At 41.6% G+C, this 27421-nt stretch overlaps 4 protein-coding genes across 4 annotated transcripts in view; 2 read left to right on the top strand and 2 right to left on the bottom strand.

Annotated features, from left to right (window-relative positions):
- The window catches only part of LOC110965472 (collagen alpha-1(XXV) chain), a 177518-nt gene extending 162043 nt beyond the window's left edge, over positions 1-15475 (bottom strand). The window contains exons 1-2 of the mRNA XM_051943661.1: positions 14813-15475; positions 14621-14690 (exon numbers count right to left, since the gene is read on the bottom strand). Of these exons, the coding sequence (XP_051799621.1) occupies positions 14621-14690; positions 14813-15112 (370 nt within the window). The 5' untranslated portion in view covers positions 15113-15475. The remainder of the gene's footprint in view (positions 1-14620; positions 14691-14812) is intronic.
- The window catches only part of LOC110962536 (pyruvate carboxylase, mitochondrial), a 627844-nt gene that overhangs the window by 9132 nt on the left and 591291 nt on the right, over positions 1-27421 (top strand).
- On the top strand, positions 17774-21164 carry LOC110953844 (uncharacterized). The gene is made up of 4 exons (XM_022198038.2): positions 17774-18377; positions 18677-18844; positions 19290-19456; positions 19536-21164. Exons 1-4 carry the CDS (start codon positions 18277-18279, stop codon positions 20132-20134), a joined length of 1035 nt encoding a protein of 344 aa, XP_022053730.1. The 5' UTR covers positions 17774-18276; the 3' UTR covers positions 20135-21164.
- larp7 (La ribonucleoprotein 7, transcriptional regulator) lies at positions 20451-27338 on the bottom strand. The gene is made up of 13 exons (XM_022198036.2): positions 27208-27338; positions 26141-26355; positions 25915-26015; positions 25712-25795; positions 25306-25470; positions 25097-25196; positions 24041-24349; positions 23745-23898; positions 23490-23632; positions 21840-21952; positions 21571-21730; positions 21222-21313; positions 20451-20868 (listed from the first exon to the last, which is right to left on the bottom strand). Exons 2-13 carry the CDS (start codon positions 26340-26342, stop codon positions 20791-20793), a joined length of 1701 nt encoding a protein of 566 aa, XP_022053728.2. The 5' UTR covers positions 26343-26355; positions 27208-27338; the 3' UTR covers positions 20451-20790.

The following is a 27421-nucleotide window of genomic DNA, read 5'->3' as shown; positions in this document are numbered from 1 at the left end:
GGCAATTTTGCAACCTAAAACTTTGCCGCCATGACCTCTGTCAGCGCTGCACCCCGCCTCAGGCTGCACCTCTCAGAGGTAGCTTCATATCCGCCACACTGATTTGGTCTTGCTTTAGCACCAGCAGCACAAACACGAGCGAGAGGCCGCGACCACATATGTCAGCGAGCCCCACACTTCACGGTAACGGAGACCATTAAGGGTTGCGATGAGTTTCAGCCGTCTTGGTGGATTTCCCTGAATAGGTACTGCATTCCTCTCTTTAAATCTACCTGAGGAGGCTTTTTTTTAAACTATAAAATGTCATTAATTTCATTTAAGTCAGCACTATTGTCTCAAGCTGCAACTGGATCTAGGGCTGGCAAAACGTAGATTTATGGGTATGACATTCACAAGCAAGAGTGCCTTCCCTCCTGTGGGACTCTGTTTCTCTTTGGTTTAAATCTTGAGTTCCACTGAATTATGTCGTGTTATTCCCTGTTCTCACTCAGACGAAACCTACACCCTCGTATTATTGGGCCATGACATTTGCTGTAATGCAGATGCTTTCTGCCAGCTCCTGCCAACTGACCTCCACCTCCAAAAGAAGTGACTCCAAGTTCACTGGTGGGATAGCCAATAGTGCATGAATAACTGCTTTAAGAATAACAAGTACAAGATCGAGCCTATGTTACACTGGGGATCTGACTGAAAAACCCACACGTGTGTAAGACTTTCCCTCTCATTTATTATGTCACTTGAAAGGAAAAAGAGCTGACAGCAGACGCATGCTGATGCTGAAATACAGTCATGAAGCTGGGAGTCTATACGTTCATGTGATGTTCCGTCTTCCCGATATTACACGTGCATTTGGCCGTTTTGGAAAGAAACGTGATTACCTTTAAGTTCAAACTGCTCCCACGTTTTATCTGCTGTAATGTATGTCGTGTTAAGTAATGTTTCTTCACTGTAATTTGCAGCGCAGGCAGGTAGAATGCCGGAGAGGTAATTTGTTTTGAAGGTCAAGGGCGCTGCGATGAGTCCCGACTCATCTTTTTACTGTTTTGCCCCGAGAAAGAGATTATCTCTACCAACAGGACCTCTAATCAGTCAAGCTGACACCTAGTATATCTGCTAAGAAGAAACCCCCCCCCCCCAGACTTACAATAGCGATAACCTTGACCACACACACTCCTCTTGACTGAGTTATAACCACACGGAAGTTAAAAAAAAAACGAAAGCCCATCATCCAGTCCGTAGCTTAAAGCCAGACACACTGCCATTCATAAAACTGTACAGACAGTGGGAAAGCAGTGAAAACATTTAGGAGACAGTAAATATTTACAGCGCACTAAAAAATTAAGGAGCAGAAATGGCAGCAATTAAGAAAATGATTTACTCTTTGGCCATCATCTGGTACTGTAGAGGCCAATAGGATCTTTGAACAGCTTCTCAATAAATCAATAAATGAAGCTGCAAACAACACGAGAAGATTATACTGTGCAGTTCAACTCTTCCAGGCAGGTAAATGCAAAGAATTTGCTAGCTTATGTTGAACTTATCAGTTGCATATTCTACCTGCAGCATCTCAACGGGTGGAATTAAATGGCGCTTCAGCTGCAAGCCAACATGCAGGCAGAAGTTCCATTTTACTGCCGTTACAGCGACAGCGCCTCTTGGGACATGGAACTGCTTGAGATAGCAGCAGGGCTCATGGGAAGTGGCTCATTAACCTGGATCCCAACAAAGCCTTGCAGGACGTCGTGTCGATTTGTAGAGCGAGAAAGGTTAGTAGATGAAGGGCAACATGAGTGTGTCAGATCATTAGAAGCCATCACTGTCCGTTCCTCATGCGTATAATAAGCTGTATTGGTGATACTAAATATTTTATAAAGCCACAAGATGAGCAAACTTCTTGAACTTTAGTATGTGGGGACACTGGGAAAAAAAGAAGCCCTTAGCTTGAATTAAACCCATAGAATAAAGCAAATCTGTATGGTGGCACAGCAGGGAATTTAGGTCATTTCTTTAAAAAAAAACAATATAAATTCATGCATTCATCTAAGCACAAGAATGTGGAACACATAAAAAGAAACTTGGCTGACTTTTTTGTGTCTGTGTATCAATTAGATGTTACACTTGGCACAAATGAATATTATGCTTTTATGTTTACAAGGGGAATGTATCAAATATGCATGAGGTATTCTGATTTACAACCTCATAATATTTCCGCTCACTGGGGCCGATTCATTAAAACCTAACAAACACTACTGCATGAATGCACTCGAAAAGCCCATCAACCTCACAGTGAACAGCTTGAATCCAGATGAATGGCATTTTCAGCCGAGATAATCTGCCACAGTGGAACAGAGAAAATACCACACCCTTACCTTCATATCTGTACAAGTATTTCAATTCTTTATGGTTTGTATACTTGCCGTGTTTAATACATGTGAGCATTGTGATCGCACTGGTTTAACCCTTCACCAAGCCTGACCGAACGGGCTTTTTGGCCTGCATAAAGGAGTCAGTGATCTTTAACATTTGACAAAAATTGGGTGGATTGTTATGAGGTTGGTGTGAATAACAGCGGAGGAAAAATTGCATAGTGGTGCATTCAAAAAGCACAGAAAATGCTCATCAAAATAACAAAACAATGTCTACTACAAAAGCAATTCTCATCTATATGTTTCAAATAAAAAGCTGCAATGTCAACGTCCCACTGAAAACAATATCCACCATCAGTGTCGTGAAATATAACAAAATAGATACTAAACCTACTTTTCATATTCACTTAAACTGCCTTGATTTAATTCTGCATAGTTTTTTCACATTTGAGCAGCAAAGTTGTCAAGAGTTCATGCATCCAGGCTCATTCTCTGCATAAGATTTAAATGTCATTGTATGAGAGCACTGTTAAGCTTTCTGGCCCCAAACTGGAGCAGGGAGTGCACTGGCTTCTTTCATTTACAAAAAGCCTCCGAGGAGTCGAAGCTGGTCCATCTGAGCTCCGTGTTCCATCCACCTTGCAGGAGAACTACTGTGTGGACAATGCACTTTTGTTTCTACTGTATTTACATTGCATCAGAGGCTTTCTTTCTGTGCAAATAAACCTTTCTGAAAGCTTTCTCGTTTAACTTTTTTGTTCACCATTTTTTAAAACATGATGGGGGGGGGGGATCATATCCAGTGTAAATGATGCCTCCCATATTGCATATGTAGTTTACAGTAACAACAGGGACATATACTGCTGTGAAATTCATTGTAATTTTCAAAGAATAACAATAGCGTATGCAGACGAGTGCAGGCCTTATATTCATGCCGCTGTGTCCCAAACTAATACAAGAACTCAGACGAACCTATTTTCGGCCTGCCATACACGGCATCAATGCAGTTTATCAAGCTGTCGAAAATTACAATTTAACCATCCGTCTAGCCTGCTTGGACCGTATCATATGACCAGCCAATTAAATTAAAGTGCACAGGGTTGTCTGTCTCACCGCTGGGTTTTCCAGGCCTTAACTGTGGCTTACACAGCTGTTTCTACCCTCTTCTGCATCAGATACAAGAGGAGGGGCCCCTCAGAGCAACACTGTCTGAGCTATGACCAGACCATGAGGCAACTCGCCGCATATCAATTAATCTCTGCCGACAGTGATGCAGTAGATGCGTGCACATTGCCAGGTATGTTAAATCTGGCAAATTGCCAACTGTGGTGCCGTATGATTGGGGCCAAATTATTTCATTGTACGTTTTAGATTAATTGCTGGCTGAAGGGGGGGGGTATTTATAAATACTGAGGAAAAATATTACATAAGCTTTAATTAGAAAACCACATTCCACACCATTTTTGACTTCACGGCTTGGTAAGAAAATCGAGAGGGAGTGACTTCAATCCACTCATTTCTCCCGCTCTTCATTTAGAAAATAAAATTAACCACATCATAACAACTTAAACTTTTGCCACTAATAATAGACCAAGTTCCAAATGCTACAGTCAGGGACTTTTACAGGGTGTCACGAATGGCTGCAGGTTTCTCTGGTACTGCTGTCTCCACATATTTGTGAGCGCATATTTTGTGATCTAGTTGTGTCCACAGATGTGCGACAGCGTGTTTGTGAGTGCACACGGGCTCAAATATTTGCTCTGCGTGTTTATTACCTTCTCAGATCTACAGCAGGACTCATATTTCATGTCACATTTAGCACAGCTTTGAGAAGGAAGAGCCGCCTGGCAATATGCGAGTCCCCCGGTGAGTGTTGCTGACGAGGGGGGCATCGAACACGCCAACGAGATCTCAAGCAGGACAGTCTTGTATCCTCAACTGAGCATGGAAGGGGACAGTGAAAGGAGGGAAATAAAACAAGTGGGGCTCTTTCACTGACAAAACATGCTGAAAATCTAGTGGTGTCGAAAGACAAACAGTCTGATCCAACACTTTGGACTGCTTGGGTTTTTTTTTTTTTTTGAGTCCAACTTGTTGGTGGAACCCCAAGGGAGTCTGGAAGCACACATCATCTGACCAGCCGCTGGGCAAACCCTGCTTGCTTCCATCACTTTTTCCATTTTAAAGAAATCATCCAAATCCCTGCTGTCTTTGGACAGTCTGAGGGACTGCTTGCTTACTTGCTTGTTTTAGCTGAGAGTGCATGGCTTTAAAACTGAAAAGATGGCATTCCAAAAGGTACTCAAGTAGATGATTATTCTGAAATGATTACAATCAAGTAGACTCATATCTAATGTTAAACCCTGGAAACTGAAGTGCCACCCCTAAAAAAAAAAAAAAAAAAAAAGTGTTTTGCTCAATGTTACTCCTAAGGTTTGAGCTTCATTGTACAGAAAAACACAGCCTGCAGGACATTTAGGCCGTGAAAGTAGAAGTACCTGCAAGCAGGATTTACGACATCACAGCTTGTTTGGAAGCCAATCATGGTTCAATAAGAAACATACAGAAGTGTAATGTGGAAACATGAAGCCTGCATTCCGGTCTTTCAGTGATGCAGGAAACATCTTATACCTACAGCTAGATGAAAGTGTTTTGCATACTTAAAAACTTATTAATTTATTAACTGGGGATGAAGGGTAGATGTCATTGTAGGAAATTCTAATTATGGAATTAGACGTGTAGAAAACCACATGACACGTGCATCATTATTTAGAAAACGTTTTTTCCAATCATATTAAGTCTGAAATCTTGAAACAAAATGCAATCAAACAACTCATTTTTAATGCTATTTTGAAGCTGCAGAGCCACAATTTTGTCACCCCCTTCTGACAGTGAAAGCAATTACACAAATATTGTTCATGAATGCTTATGATGCATTCCTTACCAAAGATCACTTTCATTTTTAGATTCTGATATTTTTAGTTTCTTTTTTAATCAAGAAGCATCAGAAACCTTTTAAGGATGCTTTCAAGGTTTTCTGCCACCAACTCCACCATGTTCTGAGTTCCTGTAGCCTCCATCTCCGTTGCTATGGTTTATCAGTTCTTCAGCTCTGCCAAAACCAATCATTGCATGTGGACGTAAAATGCATCACTACTGGTGAGCCAATGTCGGAATGTCGCCACAGAAACCAGATTTGAAAGTCCAGTAAGCTGCAAAATGCAGAGAAAAGCAAGGACTTCAATGTAACAAATGCTCATTTATACACTTCCGCTTTAATTTATGTCGAAGACGGAGTTATGATTCGGGGCTGTACAGAATTGATTTGAAGCATCTTGCTGAAGACAGGGCAGTCTGACTTTTTTGGGACAGCATGTGGGAGTTTTCTACTTCATTTTTTACCCCATTATTATTTCAGCCTCCTTGTGCAAGATTTATCAAACTCAAAAAGCCATAAAAAGCTAAAAGATGTCGGTGCCATAACAGCCTCAAAGCCCTGATACACATATGTCCAGTTTGAGAAACACCAAACATGACGATGTTTTCAGTTCTTCGTGACTGAGCACCGTCTCTAGTGAGGAGCGTGTCGTGTTTTTCACTAGCATATGCAATCAGCAGAAGCCAGAGCAGATGCCTGGGCCCAATTCATTCATTAATTCAGCAGCTCAAAGTCCAGAAATATTGTGTGGGGGCACAGATGCTATCATCCTTTTCCCATAAATTGGGCAACTGCTACATAATTTTCAACTGTAAAGTGAGCATTGATGGTGTAAATTGTGAAGGGTTATGTCCCAATAAGCTAATATATAAATTCAAAGGTATCGAGTAGATTTATTATGCTTTGGCTGTTTTAGCTGTTAATAGTTTGGGGGAGTTGTAACAATTCAATACTGTGGTGGTACTCTGACATACTTGGGGCAGGTTGTTGCAATTTTTGTCAAGGGAAAAGCCAAATACAATGATTTGAACATTCATACAGTCCCATATAGGTTTAGAAGTAAAATGATAAATCCATTGGGGTCAGTGTGTGACGTTTTAAGGCTTGAGTGCTGAACTTAATGAGAAAAAGCACAACACCAATTCTGCCCTCAGTCTGCGGACTTACAGTAACTAATGCATATATGGGACTAAAATGAACAGACTTGGCAAACACCATCTCTGCATTGTTTTCAGAGATGCCCAGGAATAGTGGCAAGGCCGTATTAACGAAAGCTTGCATGTCAAGCACACACTGGCAAAATTATGGCTTCCTGCCATGGCACGTCCAAATGCTTTTTCTTGCACACCAGCCTTTTTTATTTGTAGTGCCTGTTCCTATTAGGCTGATGGAATACAGAGCAGCAGCATCTGTGCCCCTCACCCTCCATCCTCCATGCCTGCGAGGGCTGAGAGGCCTGGGGCACAAAGCCACAGGCGGTGGGGAGGGACGTGGGTGGGAGAGCATGTGGGGAGCGCCTCAGGGGTTCCTAGTTTTCCTTGCTTGTCTGGAGCCCAGAATTTCCATGACACGGGCGAACGCTGGCATCGCCCTGCTCTGTTGATTTGAAATTGATGACAGACACTGGAAAGTCATTCTTGCACTGAAAAAGAATTGTTTCATGGAGACAGTGGGGGCTGAATTCCATTATAAATCACAGCGCATGTACACTGCAGATTGGCATTATGCTAGCATTATGCCAGTAATGCTTCACAAATAGGAATTACTGACTAATGTTTTCCAGGACCTTAAATGCAACAGGCTGATTTTGCTGTGACATCCCAGTGGTTTTAAGGTCACTGCGAAGTCACAGAAAAATCACCATATTGAACAGTAGCTGAGCTGTTCTGGGGGGGATGTGACACTAGAAAAAGGTCCCCCGTTCTCTATTTAAGTCTTTGAATGCTTGTGGGTCAGGGATGAGTATGTGGGGCTCATGAAGGGAGGTGAAGTTAAGCCATCACAAAGGAGACTTTAGTAGTCTTCAGAAGGAGGACATCTGGGAGGGCACTCAGCGGCATGTGGCAAAGAGCTTGTGAGTCGTCTTTTGTGGGCAATTTGCCACCCTGCTCTGATCGAGGCCTGTTGGATCCTCGAAAAAAAACCATCAAGGGGGACCAACAGCAGCGATTTCCCACCGGAGGTTACAGGGCAGTGCAAGGGGAGAGTATGTTGACCACCAAGGTGTCCCTTGAATATACAGACACCAAGTTATTCGCCATGATTATGATGCTTCTTAGCGCTTGTCTTCTATACCTAAAAACAAAATGTGCTTCTGTGCAGGACAGAAAAGCAGACAATGGAGAAAATACTGTCTCTGTGCTTTTCCTCAAACATCACGCCATAGTGGATACATAGAGAAAAAAATGTTTAAACTATGGGTGCAAATTTTAAGATATTTTCTTAACTGATAACTGGCATCAGTCAACTAATCAATAACACATTAAAGCTTTTCTTTAACCACAGACACAGAATTTTGCAGCAAATACTGTTCTCCTACTAGACTCATCTTGAGAATGTAACTTCTGGCCAGAGGTCATTAACCTCTACGGAAGACTTTGTCATGGTGGCCTGTTGCTAGCTAGAACCCTCACAATGCTCTCTTCTTACCATCAAAGAACTGTTCGTAGTCCAAGCAATCACATATTTAATCGCTATAGTTTGAGGCTCCACTTGGTGGTGCTACCAGGTAGTACAGCACATTTTCATGCCCTTTGTCCCGTTAACGTATTTCTTAACTGTGTAAATTATTAAGGAAGTGTCTACAGATTATTATTATTAATTAATGGCAATGAACTGATAATCATTGACATTCCTTTTTGAATGCAGCACATCTATTAGAAACTGTAATAACTTGAAGAACATCCATTGATAGAGCTTGCTAAAGCCTTAACTAAAAGGCACAAAACCATACTGGAATAATTTCGTTCCACCTTTAACACTAAATCTAACTGTCCAACTTCATCCTTTGATTAGGCAGAAAACAACTTGCAAACGCAGCCTACTTCTAGAGCAAAGGGGCTCCACAAGACAATTCTTTTATTCAGTGGTGGGGTGTGCTGGTAAGTTGTGGTGATGGAAACCCCGACATTTAACTCCAGATAGTAACAGTGCAAGCAGCCAAGACAGGATCTCCAAGCTTCCTGCTTTATTCCGCACAAAATGACGACCGAGGATCACCGCCAGGAAATGTTCAAGGACACATGAGACGAACCATTAGACACGAGCATTTAGATTCTCCTCCATTCTTTTGGCCTTGTTCTCCAAGCCTGAGGTGCTTCACTCTCCAGCAGAGTGCTGTTGTGACATCGCTCATAGAAAAGCCCATGTCATCTGCTTTCCATTCAGAGTGTCCCCTCAGGATGATGTATAGTAACGAGAGAAAAGTGTGCCACTCTTTCATACCCCACAGTCATTTCCAGAGCTTTCAGCTGACATGCTGCACCATCTCACATAAAAACTGCTGTGTCAAAGGTACAAAGAGACCATCTGTGCTATTTCCAGCATCTTGCCCTTTATAATCAGCGTCGTATGAGGATTGAAAATTAGGGCAAATGTACCACTTCTTGTGATTCGTCATGATAAATCACATCGTGATAATTTATTGGGAGTGATGTCAGTTCTGATGTGAATGAGTCAGGCTTCTCATGCATAAAATGACCCAGGCAAGATGTGGAGTGCATTACGTTCACGATTGATATGCAGATATAAGCAATTGAGGAGCAATAAAGATCATAATTTCACCATCGCCTCCCTCCGGCCTCACATGGTCCCAAATACAGCCCAGCCTGACCCACCTAACCAGAAGCAGCTGGCCGCAGTAGCTACCTGGAAGTCTGCTTAGCTTTACCTAGCACTCAGTAATTACATGGCTATTAAGGCACCTCCCAGCACCAAACCACACAGAAGGCTTAATTCAAAAGCTGTCAGTGATTAATTACCAGTTGCCTACTGAGGTGAGGATATCTGAGGGGATTGGCACAACTGTAACCATATCAGGCCGCTGGGATTACACACTTTGTGAGGCGGAAAGGGGGAATGTAACCCATCTTGACCACAAGGGGTTGAAAAGGAGTCATTAGGCTTCTATAAATGTGTGTGTAGAGTTTTGGTGAAGTCAAATCAAGTCCACAGTTGACAAGCAAGCCCCAAAAATTTGCTGCATCTGCTTATGATTGTGTTTTGAAATCTGAAGACATTACATCCAGCTGATCTGACCCCCCGCTGCCCCCTTTTGCACTTGACAACCAGCGCTGGGTGTTTAGTGGGAAGAAAAAATGTCCCACACAGAACAAGTCGTACGATGCTGTTTTCTCAAGAGTACTTTGGCCAGCGTTTAGCTGCCAGGCTTTTTGAAGCGTTAACTTCAAGAAATGCTGCAGAGTGGGGGGAAAAAAGGGAAGCATGGGAGGGAGGGCGGGTTTAGGCGTATGGGTGAGTAAACACGGAAAGAGCAAAGCACCAGTGCTTGCTGACTGAACATTTTATTATAGTCCCATTAAACAACAGGCCCTGCTTGGAATGCAGATCCCAGGGGAGGAGAGGGTACACAAAAAAATGAAAAAGAAAGCGGCCTGCTAATGCTGAAACAATTATTAGGAGGAGACTCATTTCACGGTGTGGACCAGTGGGAGGGTCTGGCTTCAGATGTTTTCACACTATGTCTGTGTGACAGGTTTGCTTGTTTCTCAAAACCCAACTCTGGTTAAAACAAATGTATGCTGTAAATACCAGACAGTCAGAAAAGCTGATTAGGTTTCAACATGTGCTGTGGAACACTTCAATAATTTAGCATTGTTAGCTCATGTTGGATTCAACAAAGTATGTCTGACAGCAAGAGAAAAAAAGCATCAATATCAACGCACGCATTCTTCTTCTTGTCAATACCTTGTCCTTGCTTGGACAAGTTGGATTTAGGTAAAGGCAGACCTAGAGACAAAGATGAGGAGCAGACTGCAAAGGTCTGGTAAGCTCACTTTTCTCAAGCTCCACATCCTAAGATCTGTCATTTTCACGCCCAACTAACTCTAAACCTGTCCACACTTGAGGCTATTTATCAGATTTAAAGCAGCACACTCCGAAGCAACAAAAGCTAATTTTAGCATCCCAAAATTTGATTATCAACCTGAAATACAAAGACTTAAAAACAGTTACTTCTACCATTCCTCAAGTCTCCACAACTATTTGATTAATTTGTTGACAAGGCACACAACCTTTCATTTGAACACATATTTGGTCATAAGCTATAGTTCAGATATTTTGTGCCCAGTCACAAAACTCTTAAGTGGCACACTGGGATTTCGAAACTTCTTCCTTGTCAATACCTTGTTTGGAAAAGTTGGATTTAGGTGAAAGTATATGTAAAGGCCAAGTACAAGGAGCGGACTACAGAGGTCTGGTAAACTCACTGCTCTCAAACTCCACATACCAAGATCTTTTTCAGTTTTCATTCCCTCCCGACTCCAGTGCAGTCCACACTTGAGGCTTTTCATCAGATTTCAAGCAACACCTTCCGAAACAACAAAAGCTATTTTTATCATCCTAAAATTGGCTGATTAATCCCAAACACAAAGATTTAAAAACAGCTACTTCTACCATTACTCAATTCTCCACAACTAGGTGGCCTCCTGAGATTTGATATATCAAATCATAGTTGTTGAGATATTTTGTTCCTATTCACAAAATTCTGAAGTGGCACAAGGGAATGTCCAAACTTTATCTTTGTCAATACTTTGTCCCCATTTGGAAAAGTTGGTTCAGGTGATGGTATATGTAGAGAAGGTGGTTACGTCTACCATTCTTCTAGAACCAGACAGCCTAAAGCCTGACAAGCCAATAAGATTTCAGCCTCACTTCTCACTAACCGATGCTCGCCCAGCAGAGAGCGTATTCTTCCTGAAGGTTGCAGAGACAGCAGTAGTTCGTTTGTTTTCAGAGCAAGAGAGTTGATTTAGAACAGGTCTACAACTAGTAGTTCCATAGACAGTAAAATGAAGCAGCATTTCTGAGTTGAAAATCTCAGAGACACACTGTGGGGACAGGATAGATTAATTTGTTGAAAAGGGGCCGAATATGAGGCCTTTAAGTATAGCAAGTATTTTGTCATCAGCCAAAGTAGTTGAGATATTTTGTTCACAGTCACAAATCCTAACCTCATGAGTGGCACAAGGGGATGTCTAAAGTCATTAGGATTCATCACTGGGAACCATGAATGTCTGTACCAGATTTGGTGCCAATCCATCCCATGGTTTTTGAGACTTTTAACAAAAAAAAAAAGTGTTAAAATACTGACTGTACCAGAGAAAAAGGCAGGGATCGCAAAAGTATTCATCCCCTGGGGGTCATAAATGTCACAGCAGTGAACCGACTGACGCTACATCACTCGGCTGAAAACAATCTCAGGTTATGAGTAAAGCCTGAGTGTCGAAGTGTTTTCAGTCCTTTTGAAGCTAATGACTGAGTGCTAAATGACAGCGACACCACACACTGTTGTGATGACAAATGGCAGCAGCAAAAATTTCAACTTCTCCTTAACCAAGAATTACATTAACATGAATAAAACACAGCCGACTTTCTGATAAAGATGGGGGAAAAACTTCCTCACATTCAGAAGCAACCTATAAAATATCCCCAAGCTATGGACCATTGCACCGTCTATGTAACCACTCCATCTTATTTGACAGCAATAAAGTGAAGACTGTGAAAAGTACAGCACAGCCTCCCGTCAAAGAAGAAAAAAGCCACATCTGAGCCACAGGCTGTCTCCTAGACAGAGCAGAGGATAGATACTGAATGAACCCATTCAGCATTTGTCAAGTATGAAGTTATTTGGTTGGAAAAAGCCCACTCAGCAGAGCAGTAACAGAGTATGCTGCTGGTTGTATGAACATTACAGAATTAAAACACAATTCTTCAAAGTATACTGGTGATATATGTGTTCTGGATGAAATCATAGTTTAAAAAAAAAAACAAAACAAAAAAAAAACGGGTGGATAAAAAATAAAAATTGATCAGAGAGCCTGACTTGTTGCCAGCTTCCAGGATCAAGCTTGGTGCCGCCTCTGTTTTAGCATCGTCTCGCTTCATTTGATGTGAAATGTTTTCATTGTTTTATTTCTGCCCTTTACAGAAATGTGGTGGGAGTGAATAAATAGCAGACATATGATAGGGATTAAGAACAGAGAGGAGCATGATTGTGAGAGCCTCATTATGGTTAATACTTCCAGTACTTCTGGCTCATTAATTCAGGCAGGCCCACTCAGCAGATGAATCATTTGCAGTTGATAAACCACTTTTGAAAACTAAAGAATTCGGACCATTCAGTCAGGATTACTGCTCCCATTAGTCTCGTTTCTTCTTTTACTGATTGCATTAGATGTAATCAGTGTTTTTTTAGCGCTGCCAACCAAAAGGTCGGAGGTCAACAACACGGCGGTCCCTCTGGTTGGGATGCAGATGCTCGCTGGCACCTGGATTTTCCAACCGCCGCTCTGCACTGTGACTTTCCCTGAAAGGTCACCTGCACCGTGTTCACACTTTCTGTGCGACATTCCCAGCTGGAGCCAACTGAGGCCGTGATGCAGACTGATCCCTCTTCATCAAACTTTTAAAAGTTGCGAAACCATGTCGTCTGCCTAGTGGCTCAGCAGTGCAGCTACACAGACAGACAGCAGTCTGCCAAGAACTTCACATGTGCTTCATTTAGAACACATGGAAATGTTCCTACAGTGATGTGTAGTGACAAGTCATTTACAAAGGCAATGCAGAACACTTTAGTCTGACATCAAGGACCTTTTAATCCACATTTGGAGGAGCTGAGGATCCTGTTTGACAACCTTTTGGTATTCTGAATGACTGTCGGTGACCTTGTAAAGACATTACTTGAGGAGTTCATCACAATATTTCACTTATATACATGAAAAAAAAGCTTGCAAGGCTGCACAGGAACAAGTCAGATCTGCATGTCTGGTGGAATCCTTAAGAAATTCCCATCATTGCGTGTCTGTTAAAGCCATTTATCTCCAAAATGTCGACATTTTTATAAGCTGAGAAAAATACTCCTGTCATCAGCTTTGCAACTAGGCTTTTTTTAAAAAAAGAAAGATCAATTGAGTTTTAATTACAGCAATTTTTTTTCTATTATCAGTCGATATCTGATATGAAACTTTCTTTTACAGAGCCCAATACAGAAAAAGATGCTCGGGGTACATTAGAAACGGTGTCATCGCGTAGTTTGTACACAGTCTGCAGCACATGTAGCACAGTCCACATCAGTGGTGTGGAGTCCAACGGTGTCATTGTGATGGAACACTTTGATGGAAAGTTAGACAATAGCCCCATCATACAAGTACACACACACACAGACACACAATGAGGTGATAAATCAGAATTTTCCCAGAAATCTAGCATTACTCAGGCTCTATTTGTACTAATGTGTCACTTTGAGCAGCTATACCTTAATTTTATCTAAGAAATTCAACATCATTAAAATGTATATGGTGTTGATTCCTCTGTAGAATCTTTCTAAATGCTAAAAAAAAAAAAAAATCTGTTGTCTCCTTATAAGATCAAACCCTGAGCTTATATATAACGCAGAGACAATTTAACGGACTCATTGATTTCTTTTAACCACATAAGCATCTGAGCTCTAATTTAGAAAGGAATCTTGGCTCCTGTGGTGACAATTTGTTATCCTGTTTCTTGGTTAAAATGTCCGTCTTTGAAAGGAGCAGCACTGTCTGCTTTCTCCGAAAGAAAGCCCACAACAATGACAGGCCTGGTGACATTTCACAATCAGGGAAAATGTCATCCACAGCATGTCCCCTTTACATCCCCGAGCAAAAATCACCCTCACTAATGCTCCAACTATCCCAACCTTGACTCCTTCCCAAAAAAAACTGCAGATTACTGACCCACACTGAGGGAATAAATGTTTCCATCTACTGGTGAGAAATGTGAATTTCAAGTTTGTTTTTTTGTTTTTTTTTCCCCCCAGCAGGCAACATCACAAGTCAAACAACCTCTCAGCACCTATATGTATAGACTGCTTTTCTTTCTGTTTAGTGTAGTCGCAGGTCAGCTGTCTGCATCCCTCACATGCAGGACCTCCACATACTATCAACAGTGTCCAGGCAAACTGTCGTGTGTCATCGGTTTCCAGAGACTGAACCTGTCAAGAAAGCTCCCATTCATTCTCCCACCAACTCTGCTCTGAGTCCTACAGCCTTCTCCATACAAACACACAATCAGAACGCATTGGAAAAGTAGTTTCCTTTACCTGGAGGGCAGTTGCATTCAGGTGATGCTTGCCTGGCAGTCCGAATCTTGACAAAATTCTCATAGGTGCGCTGAAATTTCAAAAGAATGCCATTTTCATTCATTTGCGCACGGTTCTTTTACACACACACACACACACACAAAAAAAAAACTTAACTCGGAGAGAGCAAGTGCAAAATAAATAAAATCTTACCTGAGAGAGCAGCTCATCCACTCTTTGCTGAACCAGTGAATTAAAATCATCCATGGAGTAGCCGGGGGCTTGGATGAAGGTGTGCTCGCCTTTGCCACTCTCCAAATCCACAACTCGGTGCTTGATATCAGCCGCGTTAATGCTCAGGAGAATGCAGAACGCTACGGACGCCACAGAACATAAAGACGAGATTATGTTCAGCGCTGTCGTGCGGCAATATTGTCGCTTGTGAGACGCCACTTCTTTCTCCATTTTCGTCTCCACGCACTTAGATGCTCCTCTTGCCTCCGCGATCTCCATTTAACTACAACTACACGTGCCGTTGGGAGCAAACCGCATCTGGCGCGGAGTCACGAATTTAGTGGCACACTAGCTCTCCGTGCGTGCGTGTGTTTGTCTGCGACGCTGCGCACAGTGGCTGTGGGGTGACAGCGGCGGGTAGACGAGCGCTGCGCGTCTCCGCTTCCAACCTGTCTGGCGGCGCGTTGTGGGGGCTCCTGCAAAACTTGTTGCACAGTAGTCTGCTGCTGCAGAGGAAACTGCTAATATGCGCAATAAAGTCGAAAGAGAGGCTGGGGAAATAGGAGGCAGCGCGCATGAAGCGGAGACAGCTTTACCGCTCGGAGCTTTTCCGTGGCGCAGGCATGTTTCCTTCCTCATTAAGGCAGCAACACGCCTCCAATCTGTCCTGACTGATTAACATAATTTATTGACCCGCTCCTATTGCGCGCTCACAGGCAAGTTTAAGTGCCATCAGTTGATATGAAGTTGTAGTATTGAGCAACGGAACGCTGCGTAAAGACGCTTTTCAATATTTCAAGCTGCATTTCTTTAAAAAAAAAAAAAAGCCTTCACTACAAGATAGTGAACATGTTTATGATGGATAATTTATTGAGTTATGCTGTTTTTAAAGATGATTTATGTACCCAGTGCACAGCAGTGTTGACATGTTGGTTTTTGGCACTGCGTAAAAACGCACAAACGTTGTAAATGTTGTTTGTGAGGTGGCATGCATGGAGACACTCACTGGAAAAAATGTAGAACAAATCTAAGAGGAACCGGTTCATGAAGAGTTTGTGAGCAACAGCTGTCATATGAAGAGTGAAAAGTCAGAAAAGACAAAGATGAATTGTGTTTTGGTAAATTTAGTTGTTCATTAGTTACAGAGTCAAGCCTTTGTAGTGATTCTTTTCACTAATATGAGCGAAAGCAAAGAGAAAAACAAGAAAATGGGTCTTATTTTTGCAGCTGTCTAATCCTGAAATGCAGAGGGTAAAACATAATCCAAAATTCTTGCAGTTTGCATCAACTCTAATCCACACTAAAGGAGTTTGTTTGAACTCAATATAATGCATTTACTGGGCTTTGGCACCACCATCTGGCTTCCATCTGTACTAGAGCTGCCACACCAACGGCCCTGTGTCACTGTTAGCTTAAGATAAGCTGGATCCAATGAACAGCAGTAACATAAAGTATGCCAGAACTGAGGAAAAAGGGACACGACATACTGAAAAAAAACAGCAAAGAAACAAAACAAAAATCACCTCATGTGTTAGTCTTTTGGATAAAATTCTATTTTTTGACTTTTTTTTCCGTCCAAAACAATCCTAAATTTTAGTGCAAGTTTCTTCAAATAAACAGCCCATCCATTGCTCCTCGTGCTTCACTCATAAAGGATTCTGAGTTAACCCAAACAGAGAATTTTTTTCATGTGCAGTCAGAAATTCTTAATGGAGAAGCGCTTCAAATATCCATAAACCTCCGCAGACTCCTGACCTCCTCTTCTGAGTTTCTTTCTTTTTTTTTTTTTTTGCATTTTAATACATTTTCACCCCAAACCACTCAGAGTAAAGGATGTGTGCATGTCTGAGTTATCAGTGTGGACTTGACTTATCAATAAAACAGCAGTTTTGCGTTTTTAAGTTCCATAACTAATCTAGCATGTTGTACACGGCTTCAATCATAAATTGAAATGTTTTGAATGAAGAAAGGTGTCCAAAAGGTGCACAAATGCAACAAAAGCAACCTAACCAACTCCAATTTCATTAGCTGATAGTAACAACAAGGGATTGATGCTTAATTTTAAAGAAAATTCAAAAAGATTTTAAAATACCTGCAGGCACTCTGTAAATGCACACAGGTGATCTGCATTATTTGACCTGATTAGGCTTCTTCAGGTAAAAGCTGCTTGACTGGCGTCTCAGTCACTCTCCTGTTAGCGTGGAACAAATTACACATTTATCATTCTTCTTGGTAGATTAAGTTCTGAATGTCCTCATGCTAACCCACATTCATTCGGGACAAAAGTTTTAAAGGAATTTCTTCTGCAAGTCAAAATCTGTGGAGGCTCCTGGTCGTGCAATGCTGTGGTAGTGCTTTAACCGGTGAATATAAACTGTAAAGTGCATAATACTGACATTTTAATACAACTAGACACAGTCCGTATTCTCTCAGAGTCATGTCTAATAAATATACAGGGTGGGCCATTAGTTTCCATACATAGGAAAAATAAACATTTTATGTTGGACAACCGTTTTTATTTATATAATGTGCTCTATACGATTACCATTGTTTGGAAAACACGTTAATACGTGTTTTCCACTGTTGATGAACTTGAATTAGCACAGTTGAAGTTATGCTTGTAATGGCATTGGTGATACGTTCTTTAGATGATTTATGTCTCATATCTTCGCTTGACACACCTTCAAGTGCCCCCAAAGATAACATCTGTTTTTATTTTGGATTATTATCCTCTTGGACACTTCAAGTTGTTTACATTACTTAAACATGTATTGCTTGATCACCTATAAAATGTATGACTTTATTCAAATCATATTCTAATTGACACAAGATTTAGTTTTTTTCTTAAATAATAAATCTGCCCAGTCTTTATTACAGATTATTTACAACCCCAAGTTAATCAATATGAACTGTTTTCCTTAGGGTGATGGCGCCATCTAGTGGACAAACAAGGTATAAGCTGCGATGATCTTGCAAACTCGAACCATAAATTCACATCTGGACTCAGGACTTGATGTGAAAACCCAGTGAGAGGTCACTAGGTCACTAAGTGTTTTAGGTTGTGGCTGTTTGCGCCCATTTACAAGCTTTTTATCCTCCTGTCACTCTCTTGGGACTAAAAACAGTGACAGATGGAGTCCTGCATCAGAGTCGAATTGCAAATGTAACGACCCAGATGCACCTTTTCAAAGAAAGCATGCAGAATGCATCTCGCACGGGCTTTTCTGGTCCACATTTTTTACGCAGCAGCGCTTGGAATCTTCGCTGTTCGGTTTAGAACTGTTGTTTTATGCGCATCATCGCAGCGTCTAAAGCTTTGACAACCGGCCTGCATCCGTTTATTTTTAAACGTGCCACACACATCCCATGTTCCTGCGGTCAATAATTCATATGTTTCAGGGCTTACGGCATGAGAGTCGGAGAGCAGGAAGACAAAACTAACGATGCAGAGGAGCGCACAGGGTGCAAATACGCTCTCTAAAAAGACGAGGCAGCAAAACACACGATGCAGGCCTGCAAACAACCGGCAGGACACAACCATGGGGTGAGCTGATACATTTATCTACCCGTTTTCTTCATGTACAGCTAACCTGGCTGCTCTGCAAAACCTTAAATGGCTTGCATTTGATCAAAATGTACATAATTTCAATGGAATTATCTGCACTTATTATTTGTTGTGATATGACTCCAATCATGATTAAAACAACCTGTCTAAACTATTGTAAGAACTGTAGCTTCTTCTATCATTTATTTCTTTTCACATCCTGCACATGATTCTTTCTATATTGCCTTTGCGTGACAGCTCTACTGTTTTAAACTATATTAACTCACCTTGGTGTCCAGTCCAATCAACGGACCTGTGAGACCCCTGGCATGGGCCCCCATGACTACAGAGTACCAGGAGAAGTTCCTCCCTCCCCAGTGGAAAACCAAAACCATCGTCACCACCTCCAGGATTAAGGACCCCTACCACCCACTGAGGGGCACAAATGCAGATATCGGCACCTTAAGGTAGATGTTGTTCACGAAAATGTAGGAAAACAACCTCACATGGCTTCTATTTTGAATCATAGTATACAGGGAAATGGAAGGTGATCTGGTATGTTTTCAGCCTTTCTTACACAACTATTTTGTATTATGAGGGCGGCATGGCTCAGCGGGTAGAGTGGCCGTCTTGTAACTCAAAGGTTGCCAGTTTGATCCTCGGCCTGTCGAGCTTGAGGTGTCCCTGAACAAGACACCGAACCCCTAATTGCTCCTGGTGGTTTGTGGTTAGCGCCTAGCATGGCAGCTTCTGCCATCAGTGTGTGTGAATTGGATAAAAGCGCTATATAAATACAACCATTTACCATTTTATAAATACAACCATTTATGACCAACAATACTGGATGTGTGGGTGAACTCGGCCCAACGCAAGCAAAAATGACCAATTTGACATCATACATGTGTGTTTCAGATCCTCCTTCAAGGTCCAAAACTGTCGTAAAATCCCACCACAGCCCCCACAGCTATCAGAGCCTCCCAAAGACTGCAGAAGGAGGGTCACCAGCATTACATGCCCCTCCATGCGTACCATCGTCCCCTGGATGCCGCCCAAGCAGAACTTTGTCTCTTCGTACCAAAGTAAGCAACCTGAGAATCAAAGCTGTCACAAAGCAATCAAATATGGCACAGCAAATATTTACAATCCGGTGTTTTTCAGGTGATTTCCAACCTTGGGTGGTGAACAAGCTGAAGCCATATCGGCCAAAAGACAACTTCAGCATAAAGTCTGGAATAGTTGCCTTGGATGAACCTCATGAGCAAGAGAAAAGATCCACGGCCAACTCTACTGACGTGCCACAGGAAGTCTCGCACTCTGTGCATCCCAGACCCAACCAAGTTCAACCACTACAGCTGGCAGCAGCATCATTCCAACCAAAGGCTGCTTCGCACATAAACCGAGAACATCTTGACGAATCCAGTGACTTCTTTGACAGATTCCAATCCTTGTCCCTTGAAACCAAGTTCTGCGGGCAACCCAAAAAGCCCGGTCAACCAGAAGATCACCGATTTGACCAAATGATGCACAAGTCCCAGGGCACAAAGCCAATTCTGCCGTCTGTGCAAACCAGTAAGAACAATGTGGAACCCGCCCATGGGAATACCATGAAGGAGGACTTGAGAGCTTGGAGTGCACCACGGGTCACAAAAAAGCCTCGGAGTGGATTTCCCAAATTGAACAACGCTGCAGGCTCTAACTCCAGCTGCAACAAACAAATCTCCGAGCCTCCACGGAGCCGCCACTGTTCAGATTCTTAAAGAAGCTGAAAGCCGCCAACGAGATGTGGTGCCGCCACAGATTACCTCAGGTAGCTTCTGCCCTTGCATCAATAAAAAGCCGTAAATGGCAGTAATAATGTGTAATGGCAGCTATTTTTATACAAGCATCTCACTGACTCATCCCATTTGATTGATGTAAAATGAGCAAAATCAAAGTGGGCTAAATGTGGACTTCCTCTGATTACTGAAAGGTGTTTCTGAATCAACTGACAACTGAATGCTTTAGCATCACCTGGAGTAGCAGAATGTAGATTAGACGTCAAAAGATGGATAGATATGACAACAAAAACTGGAATCGTGAAAGAATTCCATTTTATTTAAAAACAAAACAAAAAAGCATTGGCTAGTCCACATCCTGACCGGGAGAACATTTGCATCATTTATATTTACATCTATACAGATCTTTTAAAAGGCTGTCCATTGTTTTTAAAACACTGCCGAACACGTAGCAGCATTCAACTATATCTCAGGGGGCTCCAGTGCAAACAAAAAAAAACAAAACAAAGGGACATTTGAAATCATTTACTCTCCTTCATTCAGTTCTCTTCCAGCGCAAACTGTCCCCTATAAATCACATCATGTAAACTCTACAGAGTTAAAGCTGTGTGGTTGTCACAAACCCATTTCAGCGGCCGCTAGTCTTCCTGGAAGCGGATGTGTTTATTAGCCTCCTTGGCTCTGGCAATGATGATTTTTTCAGCTTTGGATATGAGCTGAGGTGTGACAGGAAAATAGAAATGAGATGTGACAGCAGATAAAGCAGAGTTAACGGGCTAAAATATGATGTGACCGGGCGTGTTAATGTGCCAGAATGACTCCAGGTATTAGTCAGTGTTCAAAAATGGACTGCACTCAGAATAATCCTCTTATAAATGTTGAAATATGCAACTCAAATTACAAAATGAAACTGTGTATGTGGAGTCTACATTACTATGTCTTTAAAGATTGCACATTTTATGATACTTTGGTTGTTTATACACACAAAATGGAATAAATAATTCATGCCATATTGCTGCACATGTATATGCATTTTAATATTTTTTTTAAAAATCTTGGTTTAACTCACCTTTTCTGTACCGCGTTTCTTTTCCCTCGGTCGATTCAACTTGACCTGACGGTCCACCAGGATCTTCTGCCAGTACCGTTGTTCATGGTCACCTTTAAAGGGAATTAAAATTAGAACAAGTTTGATTCAGGGCAGCCTTCACAATCACAATGAGGCCTTCTGACAGACAGAACTTGAGACAAGTCGCTGCCTGCCGTCATGTTTAATTATTTTCATCATCATCAATTATGAAAACCAGAGTAGCAGCTCAGTCATCCTCAAGCAGACTGGAGGTGATACAGGCCTATATGGAGAGACACATAATGCAGTGCACACTTAAATAATAACAATAATAATTATATATTCACACCTGAGAGAATCTCCACTTTCCAGCTGTGCTCCTTCTGTAGCTCTGCTTTAACAACACTGACAGCTTTGGCCTCCTCTGGACTGTGAAATCGGATGTGACCTTCAGCGTCTCCCTCTAAAATATCAATGTAGGCCACTGGAGATATTTTGGACAAGACCTCCTACGCACACAGAGAAAAGGAAGAAGAAAGCAACAGAACATTCTATGATTTCTCTTAAAAAGAAGCTCTTCTCCAGTTTTTCTAACTTCGTATCTCAGGTGTACTGTACTTTGATGATTTTCCTCTCTGGCAGCGGCTTGTTGTCGGTAATCTTCACGATGACACCACTGGTGAACTGAGGGCCCTGGTTAGTGTCCTTTTCACTTTTGTGGCTTTTATCAACTAAACAAACAGGGAAAACAAACATTATTGGCCTAAAAAAAGTAGTTTTTAGTACAGTAAAGTTTAATTAACACAATTACAAATAAGTATATCATTACAGGCTTTGTTAGATTCCAAAAACTTTTTCCCACTAAATGTCATTTGGTGTTTTTAAAGTAATACTGTAACATCAGTACTGTTGAGAAAACCCCTTTGACTGTCCAAAGCTCTTTTCAGACATGCGATACACAACATTGGTGGCTTCATCAGTCTGTTAAAGTGACTGCATTTAGTCAAGACAGCAACAGCATGCACATGACATGTCATACAGGTGAGATTGGATTAAGGCTGCCCTGAATAGCAATTTCTGGGCTCTGGATATTCGGCCCCAACTAACGACAAATGTCCGAATATTCTGACCGTCTGACGGGGGGAGAAGAGGAGAAGGAGGAGAAAACGGAGGGACGAGCTGAATGTTTGGATATTCTGGCCCAGCTCTAGATTGGACAGGATTTCAAGTAATATATAGTGCATAATAATGTACTAAGAAACAATTGATTATGTAGATTTACTATGAAACGAGATTTAACTGGAGCTTCTAAATTGTGACTGTTTGTGTCAGAGCTCATCTGTGTGAAGCAAAGAAAACTAAACTGTGATTTGCATTTAGATCTTGATCAATCCTGTGTCAATGTTGGGGATAATTTACAGAGGTATAAATGCATACATGCCAACACGTCTCCAGGTATTTCAGAAAGTAAAGACAAAAAAATCCTGCAACCATAAGATCGCCGGTAAAGTCATCTTTACTGAAGTGACTGTGTGCAAGATGTTCAAAAATGGAATGTATCAGCTGTGGGGATTTTAAAAAAGCGATTCAAAAAGAAAGCTTGGCCTTTTTGCCAAACTTCCAGCTCAAACACTTTCATTGCACTTGGAAACCTGAAAGTAAGTCGTCATGTTGTGTTTTACTAACATGACTTTGCTTATGAAACACAGGACTGGTACTACAGTACTACAGGACACTATGTCACTTTGCCTGCTTCTCACTGGCATGAATTTTAGATCTAAGCTACTTTATGCAAATCAGGGGCATCCAACCACCACCCAACACCTCTGAAAATTCTCAAAACCCTTTAAATTAACTGCTGTCAGTCTAAAATGAAGACAGATTCAGCAACCTTGCAGCCTATTTCTCATCTCAAACGTTTTCAGAAACTCATTTTGATGAACTGTTTTTGAGCCTCCATGCTGGTTCTGTGAGCAAAGGGTTTATTCACTCAGGTGCAGCCAGCGTTTGTGTGGCTGTCGGAGGGTGAATCCTGAGCTGCATTCATGTAGAAGAGCACCTGTCGACCATCTATCGTGATGCTGCAGATCAACGGTCCAATGTTGAGAACCTACATGTCTAAAAGCAAACCCGTGGACATGCACCAGAAGAGGGAAAGCACCGATTAAGCGCTTTCATGTCTTCTGTGGTGTATTCACTCATGTTTTTCAGTCTGTAGTCAATCCTTCTAAACCAGAATCACTGACATATGTGGAGGGAGAAACTCACCATCCCCATCTCGGGGATTCTCATCCGTCTCCATTAGACTCTTGTGTTCCTTGTGATCAATCTTACTCATGCACTTCTTCAGGGACGACATGCTGCGCTTCTGCAAGGCCAAATACTCCTGTTTCAGTTGAAGCCAGGCTTTCCTTCATGTGGAAAAACAGGAAAAAAATCCTCAGTTGCATAAGTAAGTGGGTGAGGTGGGGTTTCATTTCTTAGTGTGTTGATGCCTGGGGTGAAAAGAGCAAAGGATCTTACTTTGATAGAACCCGCAATGGAATCACTTCTTCCCCAATTTTGAGTTTCTCTTTGTGTTTCTTTTTTCTCTTCCTCTTTGCTTTCACGGTTGCATCATCTCTGTTTTCTTTCCCCTTCTCGGTACCTCTCTGCGAGTCGCTTTTAGTGGGTGCAACTACAAAGGGAATAACACAGTTAACACAACAAACACGTGGTTTCACTGCTGACATTCAGATTGTGAAAAGACAAAGCAGAGCATGAAAGCAATAAAAGAAAAGATCTACGGCTGTTATCCAGAAGATACTGTGATCACTCACTACTCTTTGCTCCACTTTTCTGCTTCTCTCCAGATTCACTTTCGCTGGTTTTTCTTATCTTCGATGGTACCTCACTTTCTGATCCTTCTGCCGTCTGTGACCGTCGTCTTTTTTTCTCCGCCAGCTTACCGGGTGTCTTCTGAGTGCTGGCGACCTCCGGATCGAAATCCCCGCTAACTGAGCGTTGCCTCTTTTGCTCGGACCTCTCAGCTTCCATCTCCTGCTCTTTGACTTCTTCTGCAGGCAGCTGCACTGTGGCACCTTCTTTCTTTTTCTTCTTCTTGCGCTTTTTCTTCTCTTCTTCTTCACCTACAGCACATGAATGTCAAGAAGTTGGGATACATACAACTACTCCCACAAACAGCCGCTGATTTCATATTGTACCGGCATTAAATATCTCACTAGTAAAGAATTTTACATTTTAAGCGGGTCACAACAATTATTTATTTTAATTGACTTCTAACTGGAGCACAGAGAAGAGAACACATCCCACCTCTTCTGGCCTCTCTCCACTGGCTGCCTGTCCACATTAGAGTCCATTTTAAAATTCTTATATTTGTGTTTGAATCCTAAAAGGTCTTGCCCCGCCGTACCTCTCTGAACTACTTTACCCTTCTACTCCTGCCTGGTCACTCAGGTCAGCTGATCAGACAGAGTCTTCTCTGTGGTTGCCCCAGTTTTGTGGAACAAATTGCCGTTGCACCTTAGACAGGCCCTTTCACTGTCCATTTTAAGACTCGCCTTAAAACACACTTTTATTTCCTGGCTTTCCATCCAGCTTGAGAAGTGTCTCAAGCTGGATGGAAAGCCAGGAAATAAAAGTGTGTTTTAAGGTTTTATTACTTTTTAGTGCTTTTATTGTGTATTTCTGATTTTATTTGTTTTTAGTGCCTTTATTGTGCATTTTTGAATTTATTTGTCTTGTTCTGGATGTACAGAATTTCCCTTTGGGGATGAATGAAGTAATTCTATTCTATTCTATTCTACAGCACTTTGCTTCAATCTGTGGTTGTTTAAAGTGCTATATAAATAAAGTTGGATTGGACTGGACCGTACCTGGTGGGTTGTCAGCCGGCAGAGAAATGGGTTTCCTACTTTTCGTTTTGGGGAAAATCCCTGGTTTCCTGGGAGCATCCTCAGGAGGGTTGTTCAGCATCTGTTTTAAACATCAAAAACCTTTGAGGTTTCTTTCTGGCAAAAACAAAGACAACACCGAAGTGACACAGACGACAATATACTTCAGGTAACATTAAAGAAGTGATCACCTCTATGGCTTTCCGCGCTTGTTCTTCTGTCTCAAACTCAACAAAGGCGAAACCTTTGGAGTCGCCAGAGGACTTGTATCTGGGGATGCTAACGTAAACCACATTCCCACATTTTGTGAACACTCTTTCAATCCAGCCGTGGGTCACATCTTTGGGTAAAAGTTCCTGATACATAAAAAAGCATACTAATTTGTGATGCAGCAAATGAATATGGAAGTTTTGACAAAACAGAGCTCAATATTAGACATGAGTCCTATTTGAGGGAAACAATGTTTAAAGGTGCAAAATAAAAGCAGATGGTGCATTCAGGTACAACTGGTTTACTTAATTTGTGTCTTTACAAAGCACTTAAGTCTAAATTATCCCATGAAAAGCAAATAATTCAAATACTGAAAGTGTTTTTTACCACATAGACTGTGCGGCTGTCGACATCGTTCGGTACGTCTCCAACCGGGAGTTGGCGTCTTACTTTATTTCCCTCAAGGTTAACCTGAAACACAAAACATAAAACACATTTATGTGATCGTATATTAACTTGAGTTTCGGTTTTAGACATTTACAACTTCACAAATGATGCAGGAAAATAAAAAATTAGCTACTTCAAAGTACCTCAACTACAGATGAGTTTTTCAATGCTCGGGCAATCAGCTTGGTGTCAGTAGTCAGCTTCTTCATTCGATTAAAGCTCGCCAGCACAGATATATCAACATCTACAACAAACAATTCATATAGAGCAATTTTAATGACAAAACACAACATCTTCAAGTGAAAGCCTGCAATTTAAGATTAAATGAAAGACATAAATAGTTTTTTCCAAGTATTAGTAGAGTCTCACATCCATCGCCGGATTCATCGATGAGCTTCTTCAGAAAGCGGTCCTTGTGCAGGTTGACATCTCCGAACCAGAATTCCACCTGCTTCTTCACATCACCGAGCAGCTGTTTGACACGTGACCTCTTCTTCTTCTCCATCTCTTTGTTTTTACTGCTGGGCTCAGCAGCACCAGCTTCACCAGCTCCCCTCTCTGTGGTCATCATGCTGGGGAAGAAGCTGCAACACAGAATAGTAACACACTGTTATAAAACAATACTGAAAGCACAGTAAACTTCTCACGTTCCTCTGTAAGTATTTTTCTGAAATTTTTTTTTAATAGGGATAATGAGCATTAACAAACAGAAGCATAAAAATACAAGGATTTTCTAAAAGTACATTGTATCTTCATATGAAGAACAGATGCCTTAGAAGCTTTTGGGATAAAAACCTCAGGTTCTGGGTTTTCGGTACACAAACAGTGAGAGGCGAAGGCAGAAGGTTTTTGATTTTTAATTATTTTTATTGATCTTTATGGCTTTGCAGAGTGACATAATCCTAAAACAGTTTTGTTTTATATGTGAATAACGGTGACTGAACAGCTAGATTCAGTTTTCTTAGTTTCAGCTTTACTGAAGTCAGAAAACAAAAAGACACCCTGGGCATATTCAAGTAATTCCATAGTACAAGTCCCACATTAGTGGATTCAGTCTCGTTATGTGGACTGGTGCAACTACATTACAACCTTAATTTATTTTTCTTAAAATGTATAAATGCGTGTTGTATGCACTGTAGAACATCCTTTACCTATCTCGAGTATATACAAAGTTAGTTATGAACACGCCCACTTAACATACTCTCACCAATTTCGTAATACTATTTCGTATAAACACAGTCATATTTAGAAGAAACTAGTTTTGGTAAATGCAGCGCTACCTCGCTAATTGTTTGCAAGATATCACAGCCTTCCAGGTTACTATTTGGGAATTCGCGGGCACTGATATTTTCAAAATCCTGCAGTGAAGTCTGCATCTCAAAATCCGTCAAACTTTCACTGAAAATCCAGGGGACGTAATAATTTACAGAACTCACCCTGTTCGAGATGAAAAAACAGTCCAGTGAGACGCTGCATTCGCAAAAATAACATAAAACAGAAGCTAGCTGGCTAACTTCTTACAAACGGCATTACCTCGTTCGGTGTCGCAGAGTAAACACGTCACACGGGCGAGCAGTTTACACAACGTCCGGTTAATTACATAGATACGTACAGGATACATAGATATGTATAAGAGGGTTAGGGTTCTAC

Source organism: Acanthochromis polyacanthus, chromosome 23 (genome assembly GCF_021347895.1).
Source record: "Acanthochromis polyacanthus isolate Apoly-LR-REF ecotype Palm Island chromosome 23, KAUST_Apoly_ChrSc, whole genome shotgun sequence".
NCBI classification, from domain to species: domain Eukaryota; kingdom Metazoa; phylum Chordata; class Actinopteri; family Pomacentridae; genus Acanthochromis; species Acanthochromis polyacanthus.
Note: the sequence above shows the minus strand (reverse complement) of the source record. Positions and strands in the feature narration are given on the sequence as shown.